The 17421-nt window shown below is 36.5% G+C and overlaps 1 protein-coding gene across 2 annotated transcripts in view; it reads left to right on the top strand.

Moving 5' to 3' along the window:
- IntS14 (integrator complex subunit 14) overlaps positions 1-17421 on the top strand; it is an 87484-nt gene that overhangs the window by 43258 nt on the left and 26805 nt on the right. For both annotated transcript variants that reach the window (XM_090403791.1, XM_090403792.1), the window contains exon 5: positions 6124-6268. In XM_090403791.1, the coding sequence (XP_090259917.1) occupies positions 6124-6268 (145 nt within the window). The remainder of the gene's footprint in view (positions 1-6123; positions 6269-17421) is intronic.

The following is a 17421-nucleotide window of genomic DNA, read 5'->3' as shown; positions in this document are numbered from 1 at the left end:
TAATAATAATGTTTAATTAGTAACTGTTATCTTTTGCCCAAACTACTAATCTGTTTAGATTTTCCTGTGATGATATCTACATCGCTTTTATTAACTGTTGTCCTTGGCACTTTAGCCCCATAGGCTAACAACAGGATATTTTCTCCTCATGTAATTTCTAATAATATCATCAACTAGACACTGTGTATCTCATTATATATAGTTCCATTTGTACCATACAGATTTAATATCTCTGAACTGTTCACGACATTATAATATGCGTTTTCAAGATGTAGAAAGTTTAAATACATGTTTATTATTACATATTATATTCCTGTGATTTCTTGATGTAACATAAAAATTTGATCTTTACCAGTTACTGTTATTGGCAGATATAAGGAGAGCTCTTCAACATTCAGAATTCATGTATTCATTGTGAAACTTTTATGCTGTAATATTTCCGCGTTTTAGGTCACATATCATATAAACCTACAATCTTTCAGTATTTGCTGTTCCTATTTTTTTTTTCTCCCTGAAGATTGGTATATATACTGCTGATTACATTACTTAATATTTTCTGACTGTTATGTTATATTAGTTCTTCATTTTTTAATCCGAGACACTCTCGCACTTCTGTTGGAAACTTGAAATGGTTGGAAAAAATACTTTTAGTCTCTGATGGAGGGGAAAAACCAGATCATCTAATCCTTATACCATCCAGTGCTAACTCTATAATAATAGATTTACAGTCTTTTGCAGATGGTTGGCCAAGTGATTAGCATACCCACTCTTTAATCAACAGGCTGCAAGTTTGAATCCCACTGTAGGCATGAATGTTTGTGATTGCCTTTAGGTGGAAAATGAATTTCATTGCCTAGTGTGATACTAATGCCCTGCTTATTAGAGGCCTGAAGTGATTTGAAAAAAGTTCCATGTTTGGTCTCTAGAGCAGAGTTTCTGGACTATGTAAAAAAAAAATTAAAAATATAAAATAATATATATTTATATAATTGATAAAAAAAAAATTCTTAACCAACCACAGTACAAAAATGTACTATTGGTTTATAAATATCTTTTCATGGCTGGGAGCAACATAAAAAAAAAAAAAAAAAGAAGGGGGATTTACAAAACTTCAACTAATAATTTTATAATTTTTCAAAGTGATTACTACAGACATCTATCCTTGTCATCAGTTTATGCAAGTTGATTCATTTTGTGGTATGCTTTTCACTATTTCTAAGCTTTCTTAATCCCAGAAACATTCTGTTACTTTCATAAAGAACAAATAGGTAACAAAAGAAAATTTTGTTACATCTTAAAGAATATAGAGAAAAATAAATTAAAGATGCCAAGAAATTTATATTCATAGTTTCATCCTTTGTCCGAGTGTAAGCAAAACAAAGTTTGCATGTGAAGTAACTTCACAACTGAGCTACTTGTATATAGAGGCTAGTGACTTCACATCAGTTGGTCATAATGCAAAATACTTATCCATCCTTATGGACAAGTAGAATGTTATGCATTATGGGAAGGCCCACTACCCAGACCAGTTTCAAACTTTATTAGGGTCTCATCAGTAGGAGCCAGACCCAGAAGTGATACCAAGGTTGGAGTAATGCAGAAGTCACATGAACGGGATATTAGATCCAGCATTATTTCAAAGCCAAATGTAGAAACTATGAAAGTTTTGTAAGTTGATCAGAGTACTTGTGAGAATACATTCCTCAGCATACCTGAGCTGTCTTAGTAGAGACTACTTAAAAGAACACGACTGCTGCCCAAGCTCCCATATGTTCACCTTTTATTAGTCCATTTTGATAAGGTTTCACTGGCCTGACAGCTGTTTCAAACTGGTTGGTTCTCTTCCTTAAATTTGAAAACCATATCAAAATGAACTAATAAAAGACGAACATATGAGTGCTAGGGTGGTCGTGTTATTAGTTACTAGGGCAACTCGGGAATGCCGAGGAATATATATTCCTGCAATTCTCTGGTCAACTTCTGAAGCTTTCATAGTTTCTACGTTCAGCTTTGAAATAATGCTGGATCTAATATCCACTTCACTTTTGTAATTTTCTGTTGCTGAAGTGAAGCCTTTGGCTCTTTGTTTGAGTAAATGCAGAAGTCATGTTTCCATATACAAGTAGTCAAAAGGTGTCATGCCTTATTACTAAAATACTCTGGATTAGAGATAGATGCTGAAAATTTTTTTTCACATGGTTATACTATAAATTACAGATGCCAAGAAATTATATATCTATATAATTTCTATATATATATATATATATATATATATATACACCCTCTGTTCAAAAAGAAACTGAACTTTTCAAAAATTGAAGAAACTAGTGGCGCCATCTGTTGTATCTTTTTGTTGTTGAAAGCGGCAACCTTCATTAGTGTTGTGTCAACTGTTTATGACATTTGTTTCATTAGAAGCCGAGTTATAGCGCCAAGAGTGACAGTGTGTTTTGACGAACAGTCAGAAAATTAGTTTCAAACAGAGAGCTGCAATTGACTTTTGTGTTAAACTTGGTAAAAGTTTTACTGAAACACATCAAATGCTTCAAAAAGCATACAGTGATGAATGCTTATCCCATACTCAAGTTTACATGTGGTTTAAGCGATTTCAAAGTGGTGGTGAGACGCTTGAGGACGATGAAAAGACTGGCCGTCCAAAAACTGGACTGAGCGAAGTTAACATCCAAAAACTGCGTGATTTCATCAAAGAAAACCCAAAATCATCTGTGAGATTGATTGAAGATGAATTGGGGATTCCAAAATCAACTGTGCACAACATTTTGACCAAGAGTTTGGGCCTTTGTAAATTGAATTCGCGATTTGTTCTCCACAAGGTGACCAACAACATCCAAAAAATCTATCGAATTGAACACTGCAAGGACCTCATTAAAACCGCTTGCAGTTTTAATGAGGTCTTGCTTGAAGTTTGAGTCCTTGTAAGGACTCAAACTTCCTTGAAACAATCGTTAGTGGTGACAAAATGTGGTTTTTTGAGTATGAGCCTGAAACAAAGCGCCAGAGTGCTGAGTGGAGGGCACCAGAAGAGGGGCATCCGAAAAAAAGTCTCTTGGAGAAGTCAAAAGTAACAAGTTTGATTTATTTCTATGATTCCAAGGGTATTATCCACAAACAATTCGTTCCGCCTGGCCAAACAGTCAATGGTGAGTTTTATCTTGAAGTTTTGAAGTGATTGATAGCGAGAATTCGTCGCTTACAGTATGAATATCATAATGCAGGCAGCTGGTCACTTTTGCACGATAATGCACCATCTCATCGTTCGAACATTGTGAGACAGTTTTTGAGCAAAAGCCAAGTTTGTGTTGGATCACTCGTCGTATTCACCTGATTTAGCACCCTGTGACTTCTTTCTCTTCCCCCGACTTCATTTGCTGATGAAAGGAAAGCGATACGACACCATTGAAAACGTTCAAGCGGCAGTAACCATGACCCTCAACAATATCCCAAGAACCGATATGAAAAACTCATTTAGCGAATTAATTGACCATGCCAAACGCTGTATCAAAGCTGAGGGAGAGTATATTGATTGAAATAAATGATTTGAATAATTGTAATTGGCCTTTCTATCAAACGTTCAGTTTCTTTTTGGACAGAGGGTGTATATATGTGTGTGTATATACCGGGTGATCCAAAAGTAACAGAAAAAGTAAAAATTCAATAATTCAAAAAGTATAGACAGTAGCACGATGCAGTTTTCACAGAAATGCACAGAAAGATATGGGATTTTTTTTAATAGGGAAAAATTTTATTGCCAGTATAGTTACATTTGCCACTGACAGGTGGCATTTCAGTTGTGTCAGTAGTTTGTACAGTGGCGCAGCACAGTTGGCAGCGCAGCTAGGATTACAAATGTTCAATGTGACGGCTGGCCGTCAGACGTGGCATGACACTCTGCACAGCATTGAAGAGGGCTTCAGCTATAATGTCACATGATGGTGAATAACTTCTTTCAACATGGCCAATGACATCGGCTGACCTCTGTACACCTGTGACTTCAAGTAGCCCCATAACCAAAAGTCACAAGGTGTAAGGTCTGGAGACCTTGGTGGCCATTCATGTGGGAAAGAGCTACTGAGGACATGGTCATCACCAAATGTCGTTGCAGCAGGTGCTGGACAGGACCTGTGATGTGCGGAGGTGCTCCATCCTGCATGAATGTTACACTATGGAGCGCTTGCCTCTCTTGCAAGGAGGGAATGATGCTGTCTCTTAAAAACGCTGCATAACGCTCGCTTGTGACAGAAACAGTTCGAAATGTACCGCTGTGGACTTCCTTAAAGAAAAAGGGGCCTATAATGAATGACGCAGTGAACCCGCACCATGCTGTCACCTTTGGCTGATGCAAAGGGGTTTCCACAATTGTGTGTGAGTTCTCTCTCACCCAGATGCAGCAGTTGTGTGCATTTACACTTCCATTAAGCGAAAAGTGTGCCTCGTTAGTCCACAGGACGTTTGACAGCAACTCCGCATTGTTTTCCATCTGTTGAAAAGCTCAATTTGCAAATTCATGACTTCTCTCGAAATCGGTTGGTTTCAGTTCCTGTACGTGTTGGATTTTGTAAGGACTGGGTACTTGGATTTTGTACCTCTTGAGGATGATCCTGAGTGATCGCCACACAGTTTCGTACGAAATGCCAGTTCATCTTGAAATTTCATGCGCACTGCATTCTCCATGTGCAGAAACTGCCGATTGTGTGTCGGTCTTGTGTTCGACCTCGTGCACAACTGCAATAGTTTTTTGGGTCTCCCGCTTCTTGCACGTGCTTCCAAACTGCCAGTGTCCTCAAACCTTTTCATCATAGCTATCAGTGAGGAACAAGACATCGGTCCCGTTCCACTTCTAATACCCCGCATCAAACGATAGGTGCGCAAAGCCGCACTTGCACATTCGGAGTTCTGATAATACAGCTTAACTAAAAGTGCTTTATCTCGTAACGATAAGATGCCTCACCTTGGCAGAACGTTTAACTTCGGTTTTCACTACATCTGAAATTTACTTACCTCACGGTTTAAATAGCGACAGGCAGCAGCTCCGGGACAGCTACAGCGCAACGATGACAAATGTAACTATCCCAATAATATTTGACAAATGTAACTATTCTGGCAATAAAATTTTTCATTATTAAAAAAAATCCCATGTCTTTCTGTGAAAACCGCATCATGCTACTGTCTATACTTTTCGAATTATTGAGTTTTTACTTTTTCTGTTACTTTTGGATCACCTGGTATATATATATATAGAGAGAGAGAGAAATGTAGTAAAACTACTTTTAAATCTAATTTAGTTGTACTTCATTTTTATGTTCTGACTTAGTAACCAGGAATTTTGAGTTCATCTTTATACCAATTGTATTTTTTTAATCTATCACATGTTTTCTGGATGTCAATTGTTCTGATATTCCGTCTGTAAGGTTTGACTATAATTTTTTGAAAGTCTTCCGCTTTATCCCAATAATATTTGTATATTGAGTCATAGATGTTGAAAGTTTTTTCACCTGGTTATACTATAAATTAAAGAGATGCCAAGAAATTATATTCTTGGTTTAATCCTTTATCCAAGTATAAGCAAACAAAGTTTGAATATGAAATAACTTCACGATTGGGCAAACCGTATATATTGAGTCATACAGTTCATATCTGAGAGAAGTTGTATATAGATGCATTTTAGAACTTTAGTACACATTTTTCTTTTCACTGGGATATCTATTTGTATCTTGATTTGATGGTGCTTGGTTTTAGTCCTTTTCTATTTTGAATGTCCTGTAACTTGAAGCAATCTAGAGATACCTGTCACCAAAATAAAATCAGTAAGTCTTTTCTTGTATTATATGTTCTCTCCCTATCAATTTATGCAAATTTTTTGAAAAATGGCATTAGTATGTCTTGAGCAGAAATCCAAGTTATGCAATGCACTTCATAATTATTCTGTTCTTATGCTTAAAATATGCAGATATTAGATAAGGAAATTAATGTGTATCATTGTTATTAATTTGAATTCATCTTGTGAGTAATATTGGGATTCCATTTAGCTCTTTTAGCAGTGTAATAAATTACCCCCCCCCTTTCATTGCTGTTTTTTTTTTTTATAATTGTCATGTTTTGTAGATGATAATAAATCCACAGTGAAACAAGATGTGGATGCTTCAGATGAGGATGCACCTGGTAATGAAGAAGGAAAGCAACCATCATTTTGTGTACTACTGCATGGTAGTTTAAAAGTTGAAGGAATGGTAGCAATTTGCCATTTGGGGTAAGGAATTTTAAGGAAATGAAATTTAAAATACTTCTTATATAAAAGTAAATATGAGATTTAATGATTAAGTACAAAAGGTAAATCTGCAATGTGGAATGATTTTTCACAAACTGATAGCACTAATCTTTAATAATGGTGTACAAAAAATTATATACAGTAATCTCTCACCATAATAAATTCACAGGGACCAAAAAGACTTATATTGAAGGCCAGCCAAAGCACCATAGCATTAATGCTTTGGTTGAGACTTTTCAACAGTTCGTTATACTGAATAATTTTGCTATAATGAAAACTAGCTGTGCAGACCTATTGTGTTGCTCTATACCCAAGACAGTAAATGTCTACAAATGTCATTTTTCTCTAAGCTTCTAAACGGTGATATGTTGATATGTCTATCGCTGATTAGAAAATGAAATTTAAATACATCACAGTTGCTTGCCTTGTTGGCCAAGTGGCATATCCACACTCATCATTAAGCTGCGGGTTTGAATCCTATCATGGTTATGGATGTTTGTAATAGTCCTTAAGTGGGAGGTGAATTTCATTGCTTGGCGTGAGACCACTACCTAATTTATTGGAGGCTTGAAAACATTCCATGTTTGGTCTCTAGAGCAGGGTGATTATGTTCAAAAAAAAATTTCCATCTTTCTGTACTATAGATTTATAACATTTCATGTGTGGGGGTCACATAAAAAAAATCATAAATTGACTTATTTTTTTACACAATTGTAAATAATAAATATTAAAATATATCTTACTCCAAATGTTTGCATTTTTCAGTACATATACATTGCTACTATTATTGAACTTATGTGTACCAAAGAAGACATGATGTAAATTAAAATGATGATATTTTAATAACTAAACTACCCACTTTTACCTTCATAATATAATCTTCATGATATAATAAGAATTGTGTAAGAATGTTGAAACTGTATGTAATTAGTATTATTATTAACATTATTATTCTGAGCTTCCATGGAGGTTGTAATACTCATTTTGAAGGTCTGCTTTAGACAACAGTCTGTCATACTACTCCTTAAATCCATTGACTGTTTGCACTGTCACTACACTTAAGGCATTGCATTAAATGCTCATGTCATATTATCATTTTTTTCCCCTAGAACACATCCTCTGTGGAATGATAGTAGCTATATTATAGCTTAGTTCTGTTGTGTCGAGAAAATGTGATGAATTATCTCCCTTTCCGACCCAACATAGGGTTAGCTCAGAAGGAGTGGATAAGGACATACTTATGCCTCCAAACAGAAAATGTGCTCATTAATGACCCAAGAACATGTGTATATCCAGATTAGTAAATTCTAAGCAATGTTAAAGTATCCCATAAACTAAATAGAGAAGGTTTGTTAAATCTAATTTGGTAGAAAATCATGTATAAATCCTAAAAAGATGTGCACAAGCTAATAATAGTTTTAGGCCATGTCAAAGATAGTTTGTGGCCACGGTATCCAATCGGCAGCCGCCGTACGTATGACGACACCACCAAGTGAGGGCGCTGTTTTGGAGTATATAGGTTTCGGCGGGAATTTGAATCGCTCTCTTTTTCTTCTCGTTTCGTCGGTACCTGGTTTCCTGTGCAGAAGGCTATATAGCTGTGAAAAGCTTGCTGCCATGCGTGGCAAGAATCTCCCCTTGCTATGTGTGCTACGTGGATCAAAGCTGCAGCTATAGTGCATCCAGATTCCTAAGAAGAAAGGGCCACTGATGAGTTAACGTCGGTGTATAATTCAGTGTAAGAGTGTTTCGTTTCGTGTGGAACAAAGGAATAGTGAAGCTGCCATTAAAGAAAGTACAGTAAAGAGATCCGAATATCTATCCAGATAAAGCAAGAAGTAAGCAGAAATCTTTTCATGTTAATATCGGAGTAACCATGGAGTAAGGAGAACTGGTCTTTAAGAACACAGTCCATTTCCGTGAAGTGTTACAAGAACTGTCTGCAATTTGGACATTTTGTCTATATCTAAGGAAAAGGCACTTTAGGCTTGAGCCAAGTAGGAGACTGAGGCTACGAACTGTTTGTGTCTAAAGAATAATAATGTTATACTGTTAAAACCTAATTGAATGTTAACTAAAATTTTGGCGGAGGATTAAGTCTAAAATATAAGAAGGAGCATTGCCTCAAGAAATCTATGTCAGAGTTACTGAATTGACTTGTATATATATGTAATTAGCATGTGTGATAGTAGATTGGTTATTTAGTATATGTTGTCTGAGTCTGAGGATAGTTATATACAGGGTGTTCGGGATAAATTTGACAGTTTCGTAAGGAAAAAGAAAATCTTCTTTGTATCTATTAAATTTAATGAATTGACAAAAAAACATTACAGGCAGAGTTAATTACAATACTATCAACAAGATTTACTCAAAATAACCACCATTAGCATCGATCACAGCTTCAATTCTGCTTCGGAACCTCGAACAAGCTGATGCTACAGTCTCCCTGGGAAGGGCCGCAAAAACTGTTTTAATTTTATCCATTAACTGGGCTTTTGTATTACTGGAAGTGCGATTGGTGTCTTTTTCAACTGCACCCCATACAAAATAATCCATGGGGTTAAGGTCTGGGGAGTTTGGAGGCCAAACATTTGGACTGGTGAAGTCGTAGAAATTTTCAGACAACCATTTTTGACTTTTCCCAGAGGTGTGGCAAGGGGCCGAATCCTGCTGCCATACATACGGCCTACCATTGGCTACCCTTGTTATCCAGGGCTTGACTACAGTTAGCAACTCCACGAACAAAGCCCGAATTCCAATGCCAGGGTTCTTCAACACCTGTTCCTGCAGATTTGCGAGGAATTCTGCTGTACGAACGCAATCAGATCGTCTGCTAGGGATCTTTCTTCTTGCTACATCCTCGTAGTCACCATTGCAAGTCTCTAGTTCATGCCTGATTGTTTTTACTGTATTCAGGGAGCATTGGGCAGCAGTCGTAATATCCTTATTTTGATGGCGGGCACGAATCATCATGATACAAGTTATTCTCTTCCATGATTCAGGTGGGTTCCAGCTATCCATCCTTTCTGACATCTTGTATATGAATGAAGAAGGGTCCAAACTTTTAAATGAAGAGAAGTGTGTGTTAATACATGTAACTTACGGAAAAATATAATTAATTATAAATATGTCAAATTTATCCCGAACACCCTGTATAAGTGAAGGAATTTGTGTCAGTATGGAGGATTACAGTGTAGAAATTTTGGATGTGTTAAATTAAAAGGGAGGAACCCAGACTCTTTTAATTTAAGGATTAACTAACTTGTATCATTATGTTTTGTGCTAAAATAAACATATTTCTTTATGTGTAATCAAATGAGTTTGTCATGCTTTCTGTGGATTGAATTACCGCTTGGAAAATTACGAACCGTGCATAAAAGGGGAATCCACTAATAATACAAGAAACGGGACCACGACTGCATACTTCATGATCCCTGCATTTTCTTTCTAAATAATCTTGGTTAGTGTATCAGAATTTAGTTGCCGGCTGGCGCAGTCATTAAATAATATAAATTTGTCGGCAAGTGAATTAACTGATAATAAGTAAAGTACTAAAATTTAATGATAACAAAAGATAAAGTTTAAGATAGGACAAATAAGAGATAAGACACGAATAACGCAAAAGCAACCAGGATATAACAGTCTTTCCTTTGCTGTTTATCAGAAACTGACGCATACTAACCAATATATACACATAAACTCCTACCACTACCCAACACAAAAACTAGGTGTCATTAACACACTAAAAACAGGGCTTTGAAGATTTGCTGCAATGAACAAGCACTTAAAGACAAATTAAAAATTATCAGCAATACCTTTCTAAAAAATGGCTACAGCTAAAATACTATCAACAAAACTCTTTACGAGACCTGACTTAAAACAAAAATAAACTAGACTACAATAAAACTGTAACCATTCCATACATTAAAGGGATATCTGATAAAATAAACAGAATACTACAGAAATACAACCTTAAAGCCACCTTTAAACCTCCTGCAAAATCAAAGAACTTACTCAACTCATCTGAGAATCCACTTCCTCTTCTGGCCCACCCTGGAGTATACCGTATTCATTGCACCTGTAATTTACCCTATATAGGGGAAGCAGGATACACAATTCCTACTAGAAAAAGGAACATAAACGGCACATTAAATTTAATAACTATGGTAAAGCTGGCCTTTCTGATCATGCCCTGAATACTTTACATAGAATTGACTGGAAAAGCATCCAGTGTTTACATCACACCAAAACGTGGTTTGCACGTAAATTTAAGGAGGCCTGTGAAATGCTTATCAAACCCTAATCATAACAATAATGATTCTAAAAGTCCCAAGAATATGGAAAACACATATTCTACCTTCTTAATCTTTCTCCCTAAGAGTTAATTATAAATATGATTATAGGTAGTCTAGGATCTTAAATCTATTATAACAGTTCTCATGCTAAATTAGGACATCACTTTTGCTGTAATAAAACTATCTATGGAAAAAAATTTTCTCCGATGTTGTCATAAATAGAATAGAATATAGCTTTGATGTAGTTATTTTATTTATTTATTTTATTTTTTCACTAGAGGTCAGGCCAGTAGAATAACCATTGATCAAATCATTGTCCCTTTAGCATATACTATGTGAAATGTAACATAGCTTGTCTCTGTATATGACCTTAATATGAAGGTCGAAATGTCGGAAAATTAAAATAATTATTTCTAACACTGTTGTAGGCACCATAATTTGTCTGAAATAAACACAAATACAAGAAATTGCTACATACACTTTCTGATGAAAAAATATCTGGATGCCTGCTCATCCCAACTCAAATGAAAAGCATTAATATGGAGTTGGTACATCCTTTGTTGGTATAACAGCCCCCTAGTCTTCTCAAAAAGGCTTTTTTCTAGATTTTGATACTTTGTTGCAGTAATTCCTTTCTTCCAGAAGAGCATTAGTGAGGTTGGTCACTGATGTTGGGCTTGGCTCACAATCAACATTCCAATTCATCCCACAGATGTTTGATGGGGTTAAGATCAGGTCTGCAGATTAGTGAAGTTCTTCAACATCCATCTCATCCAATCATTCTTGTATGGATTTTGCTTTATAAACAGGGATGTTGCCATGTTGATACAGGAAAATACCTTTGCCTAAGTGTCGCCATAAAGTTGGAAGCACAGAATTATTTAGAATGTCATTAGAGGCCCAGTATTAAGATTCCCTGTTACTGGAACTAGAGGGGCCTAGCCTGAACCATGAAAAACAGCTCCAGACCACGATGCCTCCTCCACAACTTCACAGTTAGCAGAACACATTTCATCAGGTAGTATTCTCCTGTCTTCCTAACTGCCTGATGGTGAAGTATGATTCATCACGCTAGAGAACATATTTCCACTGCTCCAGAGTCCAGTGGCAGTGAGCTTTATGCCATTCTACCAAACACATGATATTTCCCATGCTGATGTTAGCCTTTGTGCATCTGAGTAGCCATGGAAATTCATGTTCTTCAGTTCCTGCCAAACAGTTGTGTGCTGGCTGCTTGCAAAGACATTTCAGAACTCTGTAGTGAGTGTTTCAACTGAAGATGGTGCCATGTGCTTTGGCACTTGGCTGATCTACTCTGTGATTTTATGTGACCTACCAGGTTGCAGTTGTGCTGTGTTACCCCAAGGCATTTCCACTTCACACAAGATTGGTCCAGTTGATTTGTTAAGCTGCAGCAGAGCAGAAATTTCCTGAACTGAGCTGTTACAAAGGTGGCATCCTAATAGTGCCCCATTGAAAATCATTCAGCTCTTCAATATGGCTTATGTTACTGTTATATTTGTATGTGGAGATTGCAAGACTGTGTGCTTCGTTTTATACATGAGTCATGGTTGCGATGTTTATAATGTCTGACACAAAAAAATGAGACCAACCCTATAGCTTGGGAATGGAGAGTGGGAGGGGAAAGACAAAGAGTTAGTTATAGAGCATGTTCTAACCTGTCATCACCATGAAACAAGGCTCAGCTCCATCGCTTTACTCAGCACGAGTAGACACATGTTAAAATATAGACGTTTTCTTACTCTCGGTCGGAAAATGTTGGAGCACAAGAGTGAATAGCGAGTTAACATAAAGTTTCTTGTGAAACTGAAGAAATCCACAACAGAAACTAACTTTTCAATTATTGAGGAAGAGATAGAAGTCAAAAGGAGCCAAATCTGGCGAATAGCCTGCATACACATACTTGTATACCTATACGAGGGTGACTGAAAAGTTCTCGGCCTAACAATGAAAAAACAAATTTATAATTTCAAAATTATTTTTATTTTTCAACATCATCTCCCTTAAGATGAATATATTTATTCCAGCGATGCTCCAGTGCCATTATCCAATCCCTGTAGTGGTTTTAGGTAAGATCTTCAAAATACCTCTCTACAACTGCAATCACCTCTTGATTCGAAGAAAAACGCTGACCAGCGAGGAAGAGTTTCAGTTTTGGGAAGAGATAGAAGTGAGAGGGAGCCAAATCTGGAGAATAGGATGGATGTTCCAACAATTAGTGCAGATCCCTTAATTTTCCCATTGCCAAAACACCTTTGTGGGCAGGTGCATTATTCTGATGAAAGATGATTTTTTTTCCTTCTGCAAACCAGGTCTTTTCTGACGAATTTTTTCATCTAGCCTGGTTGAAAGATCGGAATAATATTCTCTGGTTATTGTTTTACCCTTTTCAAGATAATTAATAAACAAAATGCCTTTAGCATCCCAAAACACTGATGTTATGACCTTTCCTGCTGATGAAACCGACTTTGTCCTCTTTGGCGCTCAACAACCGGCTTTTGTCCACTGTTTTGACTGCTGTTTGGATTCTGGTTTATAATGGTGAATCCAAGTCTCATCCATAGTAATAAATTGATGCACAAAATCAGTTTTATTCTTGTTTTCAAGAATAAATCTCGTTTATTCTTGAAAAATCTCTGAACAGTGCTCCAAGCACTGTTCAGAGATTTTCATGCGATTGCGTTTTTGATCTGCTGTGAGCAAACGTGGCACCCATCTTGCACAAAGCTTTTTCATTTGCAATTCTTCATGCAAAATATATCCTACACGTTCTTTTGAAATGCCTATAGCAGTGGTGTTCAACCTTTTTTACTACGTGAGCTACTTTTCTATAAAAAGTTATTCGGCGATCTACTCTCTTATATAGATCACGTTCCCCCTACCTGATATCTGATTACACACAAATAAACAACTAAAAAAAATACACAACTAAAAACTTTATTTGTGTATTTAAAAATTTATTTATCACTTTTAATTATTTTAATACAACAAAAAAAAAACAAATATATTGGAGTAAAATATTTATTTCTCTATTTTGGTAAACCAAAGTTAGAAAAAATAACAGATTGATTACAAACTCACGAGTTACAGGAAATGCTGGTTGATTAAAAAAAGGTTTATGTGAAATTTGGCATTGTTTGGACTGCGCAATATTTTCATAGTCAAGTTGATATGAAGAAGTGGCCAATCGCAGACAATCATCCAAATGATCATTTGTAATTTGGTTTCTTAATTGATTATTTTATGACGGTCATATTTGAAAAAGCGGATTCTGACAAGTATATCGATCCAAAGCAGCAAGAATTTTTCGTGCAATATCAGTTAATATTGGGAATTTTTCATCCGCATACTTCCAAATGACTTCATTGTTTATTGATTTTAAATGTAAACTATTCTGAATGTTTATTATCTCAAGTTCTACTTCAGCTTGGTTTATATCAAACAGCCCACTAATTTTATTTGAAATTTCTGTGATGTTCAAGTTTTCTTGAAATGGATTATCGATAATTATTATTATTATGAAAGATACAACCATTTCGGTTTTATTAAAATCTCCAAATCTTGAATTTATTTCTTCTTCAACTAATTTCTATTTCACGAATCAATTCTTTTAAATCATAGCGAAGCATTTCTTGATTTTGTTCAAAAAATTTTAATAAATATGGGAGATATCTAAATTTGCAGTCATTTATATTTTTCTTTAATAAAAGTAAGTATTCTTGGAAAGTTTTTATTGAACTTAACATGTTAATTAAACTTTTATCTCTACCTTGTAATTCTAAATTTAAATTGCTTAATTTCGTACAGAAATCTACTAAAAATGATAAGTGTAACAACCATCTTTTATCACTCAATTGTGGATAAATATCTCCTTTTTCATCAAGAAAATTTTTTATATCGTTAATTAATACAAGAAATCTTTCTAAAAATTGACTTCTGCTGAGTCAACGAACATTATTGTACAACAGAAGTTCCTTATCATCATCTGCCTGTAATTTAAATAACCACTGTTGCAGCGCTTTTCCTCGAACAGAATTTACAATTTTAAATGTAATATCCAAAACATCTTTTGTGTTTAATCTTTTACTACACAGTACTTGTTGGTGAATAATACAGTGGTACATTAAAAAATCTGGATATTTGTCATCGTTTTTACATAATGAAATGAAGCCTGATTTATTACCTATCATTGCAGGAACACCATCAGTAGTAATAGACACAAGTTTAAAAAGCGGAAGTTTTGTTGTTTCACAAATTCATCAAATGTCGAAAAAATGTCTTCTCCACTAGTCCTTCCCAATAATGGTATAATTTTCAAAAGTTCTTCTTTACTTGAATAATCTTGAAATACGCAAATAAATACTATTAACTGAGCAATATCAGTGAAGTTGTTTGATTCATCAAATTGTAATGAAAATGCAACACACTGGTGAATGTCTGACATTAACCTGGCCTGGAAACTTTTCTCCGGCAATTTGAAACCTTGTCTGTGGCCTAGAAGTGGTCTCTCTCTAGCGATGTCTCAAACCAAGAAGCTCCTTTCTGGAAGCAGGAAACTTCTCTCAGGCAATGTGGATCCAGGCAGTCTCTCTGATAACGACTGGACCAGGCGGTCTCCTCTTTGACAGCAATCCCCCCTCCATGTGGGGCACCTGTTCATGGTGGAGGGGACCTCCCAGTGATGGTACTGGCCCTTTTCATTCTTGCTCTTTTACTTTGCTTTTCTTCCCGTATTCTTTTCTCTACTTCTCCTGAGTCTTTTTCACTATCCTTTTTCCAGACCACCATCACTGGTATCCAACACCCTGCCACCGTGTTTGCCGTGCGGTGCGACCCGTGGACATCCGGAAAGGGGGATCCTGGTAGTCTTGCACTATTTTGGCCCTTGCTTCGGGAAAAAAGATGGGTGGTCCTGGATGGCCCAGCCAGGATCAGTCAGCTAGTGGGCTTGCCTGCAGGGGTCAATGGTGTTGCAGTAAATCTCTCACCCCATGGTTCGGTGGTCGGGATCCTAGACCTGCTGCAGTGCCAGTATAGTGTCCAGGGTAGCCCTGATGTTCCACTCCTGAGCGCAGTCTTTGCTTGCCGGGTAGTGGGCGTCCACATGTGGCTCCATAGTGGGTGGAAAACTCTGACGCCGAATTAAAAATTCCTTAAATATGAATTCTTCATCCTCAAATGTTTCAGGGACCCTAACAAAGCCCCAACCAAGTACTGATAATATAGACACAGCATATGGAAACAGAAGTAAGAAACAAAAGATATCAGATACTAACAAAAATGTACCAACCTTTTTAATCATTCATGCAACAGGTGAAAAACCAATTGGGAAAATGTAACCCTTCTTTATCCAAAAAGGTTTAGAAGGACTGGCAGGACCTCCCAAAACTGTCAAGAAATTGCATTCTGGTGATATCCTCATGGAAACAATGTGCAAACAACATTCTGAGAAACTACTGAGAGCAACGACAATGGGTGGAATACAAATTGCAGTAACACCTCACAGAACACTGAATTCAAGTAGAGGAGTGATATCAGAATGGGATCTCCTTGAAGTTCCTGATGAGGAGATATGTTCAGAGCTTAAAGATCAAGGAGTGACGGGTGTGAGGCACATCCTGATATGCAGGGATGGTCGCCTGGTCTCAACCAAGAACATAGTCCTTACTTTTGATACACCTAGGCTTCCGACATCTGTAAAAGCAGGGTATCTCAGCTGTCCTGTTAGAATGTACATCCCTAACCTGCTGAGATGCTTTAAATGTCAAAGATATGGACATGCCCAAACTGCCTGTTGTGGTTCTACTTACCTGTGCTCGATGTGGTAGTAAAGAACATGAAAATAAATATTGCTGTGAAAAAGGAGCTAAATGTGTCAACTGTCAGGGAGATCATCCAGCATACTCTCCTGCATGTCAGAAATGGAAAGATGAAAAAGAAATACAAAAAATAAAAACAGAACAAAACATAACATATCAGGTTGCAAAAAGAAAGCTAGCCACCATTACATCTGTTCTACAATCCTCTTATGCTGAAAAAGTAACAATTAAAAAAGTGCCAACAGCAACTCAAACATATATGTCTATTCTACCATTTGATAATTTCACCATATCTGAACTTTATGATTGCAAGTGCGTCTCTGTTGAGCGCATTATTCACAAGACCTATGGCCTTACTCCAGAGACAACTTCATAAATGGTCCCATTTAATCAAACTCATCTGCCAAAAAATTATGGTGGAGACTTCACTCAAAGATAAACCATCAGACACTCGCTCAGAAAAAATGGATACCTCCATACCCACTGAAAGCAAACTAAGCATACCAACTGACCCTAACACATTTGATGTTTTGAACAATCTACCAGAGGAAAAGATGGACACTGGCCACCCATACTTCCCTAAAACAGTGGATAAATATAAATCTGACAAAGGTAAGCCCTCAACCTCTCGAAAACCAGACAAGTCAATAAAATCAAAACAATAGGAAAATTTTTACAATGGAACTGTCGTGGGATCCGCCAGAATATTGATGATATAAAGATGTTGTTGTAGAAACACAAACCTTTCTGTTTCTGTCTACAGGAAACTTATTTAAGATCCAATGAGGACCATACCTTTAGGAATTTCACTGTTGTATGTAAGGATAGAACTGGAGATGGTCCTGCTCCTGGAGGATTAGCTATCCTAGTGGGCAGTCATACTCCTTTCCATCAGGTCCAACTTAATACTTCTCTGGAAGCGGTAGCGATTCGCTTCTCTGTGGGATTCCTTATTACGGTACATTCAATTTATTTACCACCAAATGCTGAGTTAAATGAA

Source organism: Typopeltis vanoorti, chromosome 14 (assembly GCF_054136105.1).
Source record: "Typopeltis vanoorti isolate ZY-2024b chromosome 14, IOZ_Tvanoo_1.0, whole genome shotgun sequence".
Taxonomy (NCBI): Eukaryota; Metazoa; Arthropoda; class Arachnida; order Uropygi; family Thelyphonidae; genus Typopeltis; species Typopeltis vanoorti.
The sequence above is the reverse complement of the archived record's forward strand: the minus strand, read 5'-3'. Positions and strand labels throughout refer to the sequence as shown.